The 15,184-nt window shown below is 29.4% G+C and overlaps 1 protein-coding gene across 3 annotated transcripts in view; it reads left to right on the forward strand.

Moving 5' to 3' along the window:
- Window positions 1-13,067, forward strand: part of LOC105846758 (serine/threonine-protein phosphatase 6 regulatory ankyrin repeat subunit B) — a 100,260-nt gene extending 87,193 nt beyond the window's left edge. For all 3 annotated transcript variants that reach the window (XM_065812255.1, XM_065812256.1, XM_065812257.1), the window contains exons 27-32: window positions 1,909-2,007; window positions 2,336-2,443; window positions 2,517-2,696; window positions 10,237-10,405; window positions 10,493-10,704; window positions 11,523-13,067. In XM_065812255.1, the coding sequence (XP_065668327.1) occupies window positions 1,909-2,007; window positions 2,336-2,443; window positions 2,517-2,696; window positions 10,237-10,405; window positions 10,493-10,704; window positions 11,523-12,578 (1,824 nt within the window). In that variant the 3' untranslated portion in view covers window positions 12,579-13,067. The remainder of the gene's footprint in view (window positions 1-1,908; window positions 2,008-2,335; window positions 2,444-2,516; window positions 2,697-10,236; window positions 10,406-10,492; window positions 10,705-11,522) is intronic.
- The last annotated feature ends 2,117 nt before the right edge of the window (window positions 13,068-15,184 follow it).

Consider the following 15,184-nt stretch of genomic DNA (forward strand, 5'->3'; position numbering starts at 1 on the left):
AATTCAGGTATATTTAAAAGATAAAGATGATATGATATATTTAAGATATAAGGTTGATATATCGTGACGTTAGAATAATAGGGTAAAATCTCCCTTTTGTAGCATTGAGAGAATTTAACAAAACTTGTTATACTCTCTTAAATTTTTAAAATTTAAAGTAAAAATTTGTTAAATTCGTTAAATTAAAAGGTCAAAATATCAATTTTGTTAAATTGGTTTCTTAGAACACACATTATTTATTATTTATTAAGTAATGTAAATTGGTATAAGACAAAATAGCATATCGGTAGATGAGAATTATGAGGTTATCTCCCAATTTTCATCGTAAAAATATTTAGTTTTTTGTTTTTATTTATAATATTATTTTTGTGTTCAAAATTATATAATTTTAGTATATTAATCTTATTATTGTTATTTATATAATATTTAAAAACAAATGTTTTTGTTCTTTCATTGTTAACTTCAACCTTATTTAATAAAGTTGGAATTAATAATTAATTTGTAAACAAAGATTTTTAAAAAATTATAAAATTAATAATATAAGATTAATTATAAAACATGAATCACAAAAAAAAAATATATATTTTATCAATATAAACAACAACAGTTGTAAAATAATTAAATAATTAAAAATTGAAAGTTAAATTCTCTTAAGGTTCAAAAATGAAGATAGAACCCTATTATTCTAATGTCACAATATATAGCATTCAAACAAGTTTTTAAATAGGGCATATCACGTCAGCAGAAGAAGATAAGACTTTAAGAGAAATGATATTTTAAAAAGAGAAGATATTTGAAAAAGTTTGACATCTTTGTCATTTACTGTCTGATTAGGTATGGTGTTTGATTTAAAAACAATGTGGTTGGTAAAAAAGTGATAATGAGGCTGACAGTTTTCAAGTATTTCATATCTAGGCTGTGAACCAGTTTGATTGTCATGACTGTGATACTTATTTATAGTTTGTATCATTGTAATGCATGTCTTATTATGTGATTATAATGTTAAGGCAATGAGATTTTAAATTGTTGAAATATGTTTACATTAAGTATTTAAAAGAGTGACATTAAAACTTTTGCATCTATTGATAGTTCAACTAAATCAATTCAAAATGTTGAATTACTTTGATATCTTTTTTAAGATCAGGATCCCATGCTTGCACTAAATTTCAATGTTTAAATGCACATAGCAAGTATATAATTTCTTCTGAAGTTAAATAAATTAAGCTGCTGTGATGCATATAATTCCTTTCAGAGATAAATAAATAAAGCTGTTTTGATGCATTATTCTTGTATTAGTTTGGTTAAAGATATCATCTGCATCATTTTGGAGTTTTTTAATGCTGTACATTCATTATTGAGTTATTTGTTAAATTTGTTGTGGATGTTAATTTGTGATGATGATTGCTGATGGTTTAAAGAAAAAAAGAAATTGGTTGTTTTTAGATGATCTTTTCTTATGATAAATTTTTATGTGCTTATTTTGCCTTTTTATCAGCAAAATTTTTTTTTGCTGTTGTCATTGTTGGGGAGGGAAATAGAAGAATATAAGATAGAAGTAAATAGAAGTAGCAACAGCACAGAGAACCCTGCAGATGATCTATAAAAAATAACCCTGTTGATGACATATACGAAGAGTTAGTCAAGTTTGACTATTAAGGTCTTTGTTGGCTTCATTTTTTTGTTGGCTTCTTTTCTTTTTTGAGTAAGCTGAATATCTGGTGTGTAGTCTAGCAAAAATGTGACAGGCATTTCCAAGATTTTTTGTAGATGATGAAACATCATTACAAGTGATTTTGTTTTTAATTCTTTTAATTATATTAACTTCAGATGCTTAATAAGTGTTAGTTTAACTAAGTATGCTAATTAGTTGGTAAAGACATAAACAATTTTATTAGAACTTTTTTTTAGAATGGCTGGACACCATTGCATTATGCAGCTGATTCTGGTTCGACTGAAATCGTTATGTATTTAGTTCAAATGGGTTCTGATTCCACAATAGAAGATGTGGTATTATTTTTATTTGTTTTTATTTTCCTTATCTTTTTTCAATTCAATATTATTATTATTGTTATTATTATTATTATTAATATTATTATTATTATTATTATTATTATTATTATTATTATTATTATTATTATTATTATTTTGTTTCTCAGTCCAAGTCTGTGTTATGTCAATGTTTATCTGAATAAATGATTTTCTATAATAAATAAATTTATTTAATATAGAAAAATTTTAAAAATTATTAAAAAAGGTTAACCATATAAAGAGGGTTCACTCAAAATTTGCTCAGTTTTCTTTTGCAGAAATGAATATTTCAAATTTTTTTTTATAGGATGGTAAAGCTCCTCTTACATTTGCTGCAAAAAATCACCATCTTGAAGTAATGTCATTTCTTCTTTTAAATAAATTTGAAGTCAAAGTTTTATTGCAAGATAAAAAGGTAAATTTATTATTGAATTTTTTATTAAAAAAATTTTAAATCTAAGTTTTATCTAAAATTCTACTGAATTTAGTTTCTAGGACATTTGATGATTTGCTGTAAATTGAATAACAATGAGTCAGCACAAGATTTCATCTTAAATTCTCCAGCACCCATTTACACTGCAATAAAACTCACTTTGATGTACAGAGCAGAATCTTTAAGAGTTAAAGACAAAAGTGATGATTATTTGGAAATTGCCGAGTTTTGTGAAGTATACATATATATATATACATACATATATATATATATATATATATATATATATATATATATATATATATATATATATATATATATATATGTTTTGTTTGAACTTTTTTATTAATTATATAAACTATGTTACCTGCTTAAAAAATACGTGGTCTAAGTATTATCATTAAGCTTTTGATTTTTTTAAATTTAACTCCTTTTAATTCATATTTGCTTACTTGATAAAATTGTAACTGTTCATGATATTCAACAATAAAATCTTAAGTAAGAGTTAATGCAATAACAGCCTGACATATTTTATAGGTATATTTTCATGTCATGTTTTTTTTTTCAATGGTTTTTATTTACTATTACATTTACAATTTGAGCATTTTTTTTTTTTTTTGTTCTGCTACTAAATTCTAGCTCCATCAAAGAATTCTCTGCTGGTTTTCCACAATTGCATATTTTTTAAATATCAAAGTCAAATGTCTTTGATATTAAAAAAAGTTATATTTATTTCACAAACAAATTTCACATTTATAGTTAGTTATATCAAACAGTTTTGACAAAATTATGTTTGTCATTTTATTTTCTGTTGGGCAAATATTATTTTAAATTAAATTCTTTCAAACATTGTTAAAATCTTTTTAAATGTTAAAAACTTTTTTAAATTCAAATTAAATAAAATTTAAATTAAATTTGATAATTTATTGTTGAGAGTTTTTTAGCAATATATAATTGTTTATAGTTTATTGTTGAAAATTTTTTAACAATAAGTAATTATTTATAATTAGTTGTTGAGAAGTTTTTAATAATAAGTAAATATTTATAATTTGTTGTTGAGAGTTTTTTTAACTATTAGTAATTATTTATAATTTATTGTTGAAAATTTTTTAACAATAACTGGATAAAGTGCAGGAATTCCAAATATCGAGACCACAAACTATTAAGGGAATAAAAATATATTAGCAAGGTTACAAAAAAATCTGTAAAATCTGCAATGAGTATGATATGAAATAGTTAAAAACTCACGAAAAAATCCTAAATTGATTTACCAATATATAAGTGCACTTGAAATGGAAGATGGATCAATAACAACAAATGAGTCAGTATTGCTAATGTTCTAATTAATTTTTTTCATTCAGTTTTTCAAAAAGGAAAACAACAAAAGAACAACTTTTAATAAATCACTTGTTAAACCAATTGCAAATCTGTAGGCTTAGCGATTTTCAGATTTCGACACTGTTATTTTCAAAAAGAGGCCGTTATTTAATTAACTATTGCGCAAGCAGTCTTAGATAGTTTTGACTTTTCGAGAGGCAAATTATTTGAGAATTCATTTATCATCTATGAAGTAATATTTTAGTATAATTTCTTCAATACATATATAAGAGTTCATATGTGTATCGAAGAAAAAGAAAAAGATTTGAAATCAATTAATTTTTTGAATTATGTATTAATGTAACTTTCAGAAAAATACATTTTTTTATAAATCAAAAACAGTCCTCTAGTTTTTATTTTAAGGGTGGTTTATAGAATAAGAAAGGGTGTTTCGGCAACAAAATTGAATATTTGTCAGGTCAGGTTATCCTGCTACTGGTAACATGTAACCCAGTACAATCTGCTTCATGTCCTGCTGCCTTGTAGGTAATGCTTTTTTAGGCAAAAGCTAGGAGAAACCAACTCCAACTTTAAAAAAACACCCCCTGCCTTGGGGCTCTTCGTTGAGTAAAGGCTAGGAACGGTGTCTCAATAAAAATACTTATCTTGGGCAGGTGTTAAATGCATCCGGCTACTGTCTTGTAGAAGGCCTCCTAGGCAAAGAATTAAGGGGTAAACAGATTCTATCTGTTGACCAGCCTCACACCCCTTCTTCATCTATTAGGCTGACGCAGATGCATTTTTAATATATTGTTTCCAGTTTAGGATGTTAAAGACTGGATCTTTTTGACTCAATGCATGGATTTTGCTTGTGTCTTTGTATTATGACTAGGCAACTCATTCTGTTATCTCCTAATGAGGGTACAGCTCTAAAACTCAGTTTTATGGTTCTGAGGCCAGCTGGTAGTCAGGTTTCCCAAAAAACACTGTTTAATGAATGTTGCTTCATTAAACAGTGTACTGAGAACTGTCTAAGCTTTGAGTCAAGTTCTTTAACAAATTTAAAAATAAATAAAGTACCAAAAAACTATAAAACACAAAAAACCATTATGTTCTCTAAACCTATCATTCACTAATATTCGTGGTCTTCAAAGTAACTTATCTTCTGCTTAGTCTTATCTCTTGCAAAGTTCACCAGACCTACTTGGTTTTTGTGAGACTTTTTTGAGTTCAGCTGTCTCATCTTATGATCATAGTGTTGATGGTTATCTTCCTTTAATTCTTAAAGACTCCACATGCTTGGTCTGAGCATTTACATTCGTAAGAATTCACCCATTTGTCTGGAATCTAGGTTTGAATCCACCGACTATTCTTTAATGTGCTTTCGTTTAGCACCACTTCACTTTATCGCTTTTCTCTTTTTTCTATATCGCTCTCCTTTATCTCAAGACTGCACTCTTTTTGATGTTATTTCTGATAAAACTGACCAAGCCCTCTCTCTTTTTCCATCAGCCAATATTGTTGTTGTTGGTGACTTTTATGCCCATCATACTGAATGGCTTGGCTCTAGTGTCAGTGACAATGCACGCGTTAAAACCTACAATTTTTGCCTTTCTCAATCTCTAACTCAAATAGTCAACTTTCTATCTCGCTTTCCAGACAACCCGGATCATTTACCTACTCTACTCGACTTATGTCTTGTTTCTGATCCTAGTTGGTGCCCAGTTTCTCCACATTCACCTTTAGGTGCTTATGATCACAGTTTGATCTCTCTAAAACTATTATCTCATTCTTCATCATCAGAATCCCCCTATCATCGTACCTCTTACTACTACCTTAAAGCTGACTGGGACTCTTTCCGCAATTTTCTTCTTGATGGCCCTTGGGTAGAAATCTTTTTTCTTCCTGCTGACAAATGTGCTTCTTACATAACTTTATGGATTCAGGTTGGCATGGAATCTTTTATTCCCTCTAGACAATTCCAGGTCAAGCCTCACTCTTCTCCATGGTTTTCCTCATATTGTGCTGCTGCAGTTTCCAATCAAAACCATTACTTCCATATCTATCAGCAAAACAATTCTCCAGAAAACAGACGCCTATTTATTATTTCTAGAAACTATTGTAAAGAAGTTTTTCTAATGCCAAAGCCCGCTATTCTCAGGTCATGAAATCTCGTATTTTAAAAATTTTAAAAATTAGGCATTTATTTTGAGGCAAAAATCCGGTAAAAAATTGAGGCAAAAAATTAAGGCAAAAAATTATTATGAGGCAAAAATTTTAAAAATTAGGCATTTTAAAAATTAGGCTCTCATGACTTCTGGAGAATCTTTAACAGTATCAATAATAAGGACAAATCTGTTATTCCACCTCTCTTGTATGGTTCAGATTTTGTCACCTCACCTAAAGACAAAGCTGAATTGTTTGCTAAGAACTTTTTATCAATATCATCTCTTGATTGCACTAGTTGCGTTCTACCTGATATTGCTAACAAACAGGTTGATCCATTGCCTGACATTTGTATCACTCCAGCTACTGCATCTAAAATGATTTCCTGCTTAGACTCTTCTATAGCTTGTGATCCAGACATCATACCTGTTATAGTCTTGCAGAAGTGTTCTTGGGAGCTGTTGTCTATACTTTCAAAACTATTTAAGAAGTGCTTATCAGAGTCTTGTTTTCCAGCCTGCTGGAAAGCTGCATCTATTATCCCTATTTTCAAAAGTTCTGGAGAGCAATCTGATTTGTCTAACTATCGTTCCATTAGTCTTCTTCCTATCATAAGCAAGGTTTTGAATCTTTAATTAACAAACACTTAATCTCTTATCTTGAATCTAATAATCTACTTTCTGATCATCGATATGGATTTTGATCTTCTCATTCTGCAGCTGGTTTGCTTAAAATAATAACCGATAAGTATTATCATGCGTTTGATAATGGTGGAGAGGTTAAGGCTATTGCTCTTGACATTTCTAAAGCTTTTGATAAAGTTTGGCATGCTGGTCTTCTCCATAAGCTTTCTTCTTATGGTGTATCTTGCAACATCTTTAAGATTATTGAATCCTTCCTTTCCAATCGTAGTATAAAAGTTGTCCTCGATGGACAGGACTCTGCTTCATATTCTGTAACTTCAGGGGTTCCTTAAGGTTAAATCCTTGGCCCTATACTCTTTTTAATTTAAACTAACGATCTTCCAGATATTCTCACATTAAGGTGGCATTGTTTGCTGATGATACCACCATTTATTCTTGTCATGATAAGAAGCCAACACTCTCTCTTCCATTGCTGAAGGAGGCCATTTGAGCTTAAAAAGGATCTCACTTCTGCAACAGCATGGGGCTCACGGTGGCTGGTGAACTTGAACTCAGATAAAACTCAATTTTTTTGAGGCAATTGTTATCCCGATAATTTAGATCTTCCTATATTTATGAATGGTAATGTACTGGATGAGTCATTTACTCTTCATCTTCTAGGATTAACTTTTACTTCTGATCTTTCTTGGAAACCATATATCAAATCCATTGCAAAATCAGCATCTGCTATGGTTGCATCTCTTTATCGAGTTCAACACTTTCTTACTCTGGATTCTATTCTCTATCTCTATAAATCTCAAATCCATCCTTGTATGGAATACTGCCATATCTAGGGCGAATCTTCTAATGATGTCTTTTCTCTTTTAGACAAGGTGCTAAAACGCATTGTAAACATAGTTGGACCTGCTCTTGCAGTCAACCTCCAACCATTATCACATTGTCATAATGTTGCTTCTCTTTCTCTTTTCTACAAACACTATAATGGGCACTGCTCTAACGAGCTAGCGCCTCTTGTGCCATTTACTAAAATTCATTCTTGTGTTACTCGCCATTCAATTAAGTCTCATCCTTTTTCTGTGACTGTTCCTAAGTGCTTTAAAAACTTTTATTTGTCTAGTTTTTTTCCTCAAACATCAGTTCTTTAGAATTTATTTTCTTCATCTTGCTTTCTTGATTCATATAATTTGCAATCTTTTAAGTCGTCTGTTAATCGTTATCTTGCTCTACAATCTTCATCTTTTCTCTTCAAGTAACTTCTAACTCTAATTAGTGGTTGCTTGCAGCTTTGTTTGAAGCAAAGATGTTTAAAAAAAAATTTGAACATTGACACCAATTTTAAAAAGGTAATCCAATTAAATGTAAATAAATCTATTGAAGAAGATAATGTGCATCTAGGAGTTATAAAGGAATGTACTAATAATTACTCAATTCCATTGACAATTTTTTTAAATTGATCTTACTTAAGTGGCATTATTCCAATAGTATTGTTGTGTACAAATATTCTTTTGTTCAAAAAAGGAGACAAACATAGAGTGGCAAACTATTATCCTGTTTCACTGACCTCCGTTTTGTACAAGATAATGGAGAATATAATAAGAGATGCTTTGATGGAGCATCTTGTAAAAAAATAAGCAAATATCAGATTCTCAGCATAGCTTAGCTTGGAATAAAAACTGTTGTACAAACATAATAGAGTCTTGATTTAGTTACACATTTTTTGAAAAGTGGCTTTTTTAATAGATAAAGCTTTTTTGGGCTTTGCTAAAGCTTTTGATACAGTAGCACACAAAAGATTATTGAGGTCATTGTTGTTTGTTATATATATTGATGATATATTGCAAGAAATAAAAAACTGTTGTAAACTGTACGCTGATGATACAAAAACTATTTTGGTGATTTCAAATATCAATGACAACTGCGTATTACAAGAGGATTTAATTAACCTTAGTAAATGGAGTAAGAAATGGTTGTTATACTTCAACACAGACGAATGTAAAATTATAACTATTATATGAATAAAATAATTCTATAACTATTATATGAATAAACTAACATATAATGCATGTCAATGTACTAAAAATGTATGTTAAAAACATCTTTGGAACAAGATTTAAATATCTTAATATCTAATGATTTAAAATGACAAAGCCATGTTAATATGATAGCAGGAAAAGCAAACAGAATATTAGATCAAATAAGGCATTGTTTTAAATACATAAATAAAAATTAATAAAATTGCTCTATTTTTTGTTAGTTTGTTGCCATTTGGAATCTTTCACCTATTTGGAATCCTTATTATGAAAAAGAAACAACAATTATGTCACTAGAGGTTATGTATTATAAATTTGGAAACAACAATTATGTCACTAGAGGTTATGTATTATAAATTTGGAAACAACAATTATGTCACTAGAGGTTATGTATTATAAATTTGGAAACAACAGTTATGTCACTAGAGGTTATGTATTATAAATTTGGAAACAACAATTATGTCACTAGAGGTTATGTATTATAAATAGTAACTAAAAGAATTTGGGTTTACAACTTTAGAAAAACGAAGAGAAATAGGGAATATAATAGAATACCATGAAATAAAAAAAGAATTTCATAAAGTAAATTGGAGATACCCACCAATAAACAATTTATATCCAAAAAAAAGAGGTCATAATCAACAGTTGCACAAACAAAATATTTGTATATCAGAAGCAAGAAGACATTTCTTTACTAACAGGATAGTGAATAGATGGAACAGCCTAACCAATGAAGTTGTTAATGCTAATAATATCAATATTTTCAAAAATAAACTAAACAAATAAGAGCAAGGCACTTAAACTTGAATGCTTTATCGAGAAATGCTCCTAAACTTGAATATAAAATTAAAAAACTAATATTTGTATCATTTGTTATTGTTATTATTATTCATTACGAATTTTATTTGTATTTTACTCTGCTGTTAAAGTCACAGAATTACAGTTGCACGACTCACATTTTTTTAAATGTACAGTAACAACATTAACTAAAAATAAGTAATTATTTATAATTAGTTCAATAAAATTTTGAATAACGTTTAGAATTTTAATAATTAAATAATTAAAGAATTTGGCTTTGATTAATTTTATTTCTGATATTTAATGATAATTAATAACTCACCAAAACTCAATAAGTGTAAATTACTTTTTCTGTTTATAGTGTTACTTATCATTACATAACTCAATTAAATCAATAATAAAGTTAAAAAAGGAGTAATAATTAGATGATTTTCTGGTAAAAGTAGATATAAAAAAAACTTGTGAATATATGTAGCTATAAAAAAAACTTGTGAATATATGTAGATATAAAAAAAAATTGTGAATATATGTAGATATAAAAAAAACTTGTGAATATATGTAGCTATAAAAAAAACTTGTGAATATATGTAGCTATAAAAAAAAATTTTCTTTAAAATTTGTTTTGTGTTTATAACAAGCTTTGTCAACAATTTTAATTTAAACATTATTTAAATATGTTTTGAACTACAAAAGTTTTAAATATTTTATAAATTTTTTTAACAGTTTTATCAACAAGTTTATTTTAATTTATCATTTCTTCAAGAATTTATATTGTACTAAAAATTTAAATTATTTATTGTTTATTAATTTTTCTCATTAGCACATGACCTATGAAATTCTTCATGTAGCAACAACTTACGGAACCGAAGAATTGCTTAATGCTGTAGACGATTCAAAGAGACCTATTCTTAATGTATTGATTGATGAAGAATTTAAAGATTGTGTTGCGCACAGCAATGTGCAGAGCTATTTAACTGATCTGTGGAAAGGTTTGATCTATATTTGGTAGTTTAAAAATGTTCTTAAAAACGATCATAAAAAATAAATTTATTAGAATCAGGTTTAATTATTTATAGGGAATGGCGTGCCAATAGAAGGTGTATATTCTCTTTTGTTAGCTTTAATTTGCTTCCTTTGTCCACCTTTGTGGTTTTTTCTTTGCTTACCCTTTCATCATTGGAACAAAGTACCTACAATAAAATTTGTATGCCATATTGTATCACATATATACTTCATAATTATTTTATCCTTTGTTATTGTTGTTCCTTGGAATCGTTCACATATAGAGGTATTTTTCTTTCTAATAATAGCATTGTGATTTATTTAAATTTCAAATCCAAAAAACATTACAATTTTTGTAATATTTTCTAGATTGTTGAAACTGCATATTTCTAGTTTCTTACAATATTACTTGTAGTATTAATGTTCAGTCTGTTTGTTCTGTTTTTCAGTCTAAAGTTGTTTAGTCTATTCTGTTCTGTTTTTTATCATCAAATAAGAAGTGTAAATTGATTTTCTTTTCCAAATATAGTCAAACCTCAGGTATATTAAAATTAAAAAGAAAAGGGAGTTTTGTCATTGAAACTTGAAAACTTTAATATATTTTCAACGCACACACATTAATTTTTTTTCTTCATATTTGTACTTTTTTATTATTGTGTTTTTAAATGTTTTATAATTGTTATTTTTCCTTTTTATGATAAGTGTTATAATTCATATTATTATAATTGTTATAATTCATATTATTATTATATTAATTATTGTTGTTTTTATTATTGTTACTATTATTATTATCATTATTATTATTAGTAGTAGTAGTAGTAGTAGTAGTAGTAGTAGTAGAAGTAGTAGTAGTAGAAGTAGTAGTAGTAGTAGTAGTAGCAGTAGTAGTAGTAGTAGTAGTAGTAGTAGTAGTAGTAGTAGTAGTAGTAGTAGTAGTAGTAGTAGTAGTAGTAGTAGTAGTAGTAGTAGTAGTAGTAGTAGTAGTAGTAGTAGTAGTAGTAATAGTAGTAGTAGTAGTTGTGGTAGTAGTATCAGTATCAGTATTAGTAGTTTTGTTATTACTAAAAAATACTTTATAATAATTTCCATTATTTCAACGTTTAGATTTTTCCTACTTACACTGAGTGGATATTGTTACTTTGGGCTTCCGGGCACTTTTTAGCTGAAATCACAGAACCGGATTCACAAACACTTCGAGTTGCTATATGTTTACTTATGGGTTCTGCCATCGGAACTCATGTAGTTGCAATATTTATGAGCGGCTCTACTCGTTTGGAGATTATGTACTGTAGAGATAATATTCTTGGAGTTGTTTTAGTAACTCTTATGAGTCAGTTTATGTTGTTTCTTTCATTAAATCAGATGTTTGGTCCATGGTCTGTGATAATCGAAAGACTGGTATTCGATGTTTTCAAGTTTCTCGTTATTATGTTTTTGTTTATTTTTGCTAAAACATTACAAACGGCTGTTGTATTTAAGCAAGTTTATGGTCTCTCAGAAGTGGATGTAACCTCATCAACTGTTTCTTACTCTAACAGGTATTCTAAAAATGGAATCTGGGACATGCTTTACGAGAACTTTTTCGCACTTTTTGGTTTTACATCACCCCCAGAACAATTAGATGATTCGGAACAGAAGACTAATCCAAGTTTTACTTATATATTTGGAACTATTAGTTTTGCTTTATATGAAGTTTTAGCTGTCATAATCCTTATTAACATGTTGATTGCAATGATGAGCAACACGTATACAATACTTGACGAAAAATCGGATATTGAATGGAAGTACGGAAGAGCTGGCATCATTCGTTTCATGACAAAATCTTTTTCCATACCTGTTCCTGCAAATGTGCTAGCAGCTCTTTTATCTGTACTTTGGGTTTGTATTCTTCATAAAGGATGCTGTTGTTTAGAGTCTTTAAAGGCTCGCTTTAAACCAAAATCTGAATTTGACACGAAGGAAAACCAATCAGTAGAAAAAGATCCTGAAGTTTCGACAGAAATGGTATCAGTTTGGGACGTGTTTGATTGGTCGGCTATCGCAGATGAGTATATGTTAAATAACGGAATTGAAGATCGTTATGCGAAGATAGAGAGTGTAGTTGCAGATATGTCTAGCGAAGTTGCAAAACTACAATCTTCAGCTCAAAAATTGGTTTAAATTCAAATTTGTCTTTACGTTTAAACATATTGCAAAATATTCCATAAAAATGGTTGACAATGATGACAAAAAATATTACGTGAAAAAAACATATTAAAAATAAAAAACCTTCAGAAAAAAGGGCAGTAGAAAAAAAGTTTAGTAACTACTTCTTGGAGAAGATTGCTTAACACGAGACAAAGGAATATTGTAATTTTTATATCTTCGATTTTTCATCGCATAAACTTTTTTATATTTTATTGAATTTGCAAATCAAAATCTAAAGTTAGTCTTATATATTTAATTACGTGTTTTTTTTTTCGTCATATCTTATATATTTAATTACGTGTCTTTTTTTTCCGTCCTATCTTATATATTTAATTACCTGTCTTTTTTTTCGTATTTTATTTTTAGCATTAAGCGGTTGAGGGAATTATTTTTAAAACAAAGTTTCAAGTATATATTGTATTATACAGTTAACTTTTCATTAAAAATTTTCAATTATTACCATTTTTTTTTCTGTTTTCTTACTATTCAAACAATTCATATTTTGAAACAGCATTATATATATATATATATATATATATATATATATATATATATATATATATATATATATATATATATATACATATATATATATATATATATATATATATAGTATTGGACAAAACATTTGCAACCAACATCGAACAATGCTAAGAAGTGTTCCTAATTTTCCATGTCTTAAAAACGAAACGAACTATACTACCACAGCAAACAGTTCAGGAGTCTGGAGTCATAGCATGCCGTGACATGAGCAATCAGGTGACAGCACGCAGGCAGAATTTCGTTGACAAGTGCCATTTTGCAGCGGACAAAACAAGTGCAACTTTTTTGGTTTGTTTCATTTTCTTAAGTTTAGTAAGCGGTAGGAAAATATTTATAAACATAGTGGTCCGTGTCAACGTCACGGAAGTTTTTTAATAATTAAAGAAAGTTTCCAGAAGTTTCCAGAAAAAGCATCCAGTAGCATCCAGAAATACCCAGAAACATTCAGAAGCATCCAGAAGCTTCCAGAAGCATCGAAAAGAAGCATATAGAATCTTCCAGAACAGGTTCATTTTACTATATAAGAGACATATTAGTCAGTATTATCAAGACAGTTTATCGAAGTGAGTTTTATCAAAGTGTTTTATCGAAGAACATCAATACAAGAAGTGAAATACAACAAGTGTTTCATTACATCAATACAGTCCACATCCAACCAAGACGTTGTGTTCCACAGAGCATTATTGTATCTTCACAAGATAAATGTAACACGGTAAGCCTTGAGAAGCGTATTTATTTTTGTTATTTTTATGGCATCAAGTGCAAAAATGGCTCCCGACAGTCTTGGATTGGAACTAAGAAAGAAAATTATTGGCGATTACGTTAGTGGAATGTCACAAAAAAGTATTTGTGATAAATATTGCGTGAAAAAATGGACCGTATCAAGACTATGTTCCAAATATCGTTCTACGGGGAAGTTGGCAGCAGATAACAAAGGTGGAAGACCGCGTTCCACCACTTCTAGAGAGGATTCTATGATCGTCAGATTCGTCAAGAAGGATCCCTGGATATCATCAGTCGAGATACAAAAGCAATTAGAGTTGCCTGTATCGGACCGAACAATCAGACGACGTGCTGTTGAAGCCGGATTGTTTTCTCGACGCCCTGCAAAGAAACCGCTGATTTCACTAAAAAAAACAGAAGAAAAGACTCCTGTTTGCTACATCTCATATTGACTGGAATGTGCAGAAATGGCGAACTGTCCTGTTCAGTGATGAATCGAAGTTCAATATCATTGGGAGCGATGGCATTTAACGTGTTCGTCGACCGGCCGGAAAACGCCTCGATTGACGTTACTGCCATAAGACCGTGAAGCATGGTGGAGGCAATGTAATTGTCTGGGGGTGTTTTTCTGCTAACGGTCTAGGTCCAATACATCGAGACGATGGAATAATGGACCATTTTATGTATAAAAATATCCTGAAAGATGTTACCTCATGCTGAATGGAATATGCCAATAAAATGGGTTTTTCAGCAAGACAACGATCTGACACACACTGCAAAAGTAGTCAAGCAGTGGTTTCAAGACAACCACCTATCGGTGATGGATTGGCCGACTCAATCTCCGGATCTCAACTCTATCGAGAACCTGTGGGAGATCGTCAACCGCAGAATTAATCGTAAAGGTGTTCGTAATAAGGATCAACTGTTTGAACAAATCCAAAAAACCTGGGCAGCGATTCCACAAAGTTTCATTGATCACCTGATCGAATCTATGCCTCGAAGATGCAAGGCTGTGATTGACAACAAAGGATTCGCCACGAAATATTGATAGCGAAATACAGCTTGGTCAACATTTTGTCGAGTTGCACTTGTTTTGTCCAGAAGGAAATCAACTTTTTTTAATACTTTTGATTAATTTATTAATTTTCGTGTACAAATAATGAACTTTGTGATGAATAAAACTTGAAGAACTTTGTCTCTAAACATGTACATAGTTATTTCTCTAAATTGAAAAAATGCAGCACTTTTGTATAAAGAAACTAAATTAGCATTATTTGGTTGCACTCGTTTTGTCCGATACTGTATATATAACC

Source organism: Hydra vulgaris, chromosome 12, assembly GCF_038396675.1.
Source record: "Hydra vulgaris chromosome 12, alternate assembly HydraT2T_AEP".
NCBI classification, from domain to species: Eukaryota; Metazoa; Cnidaria; class Hydrozoa; order Anthoathecata; family Hydridae; genus Hydra; species Hydra vulgaris.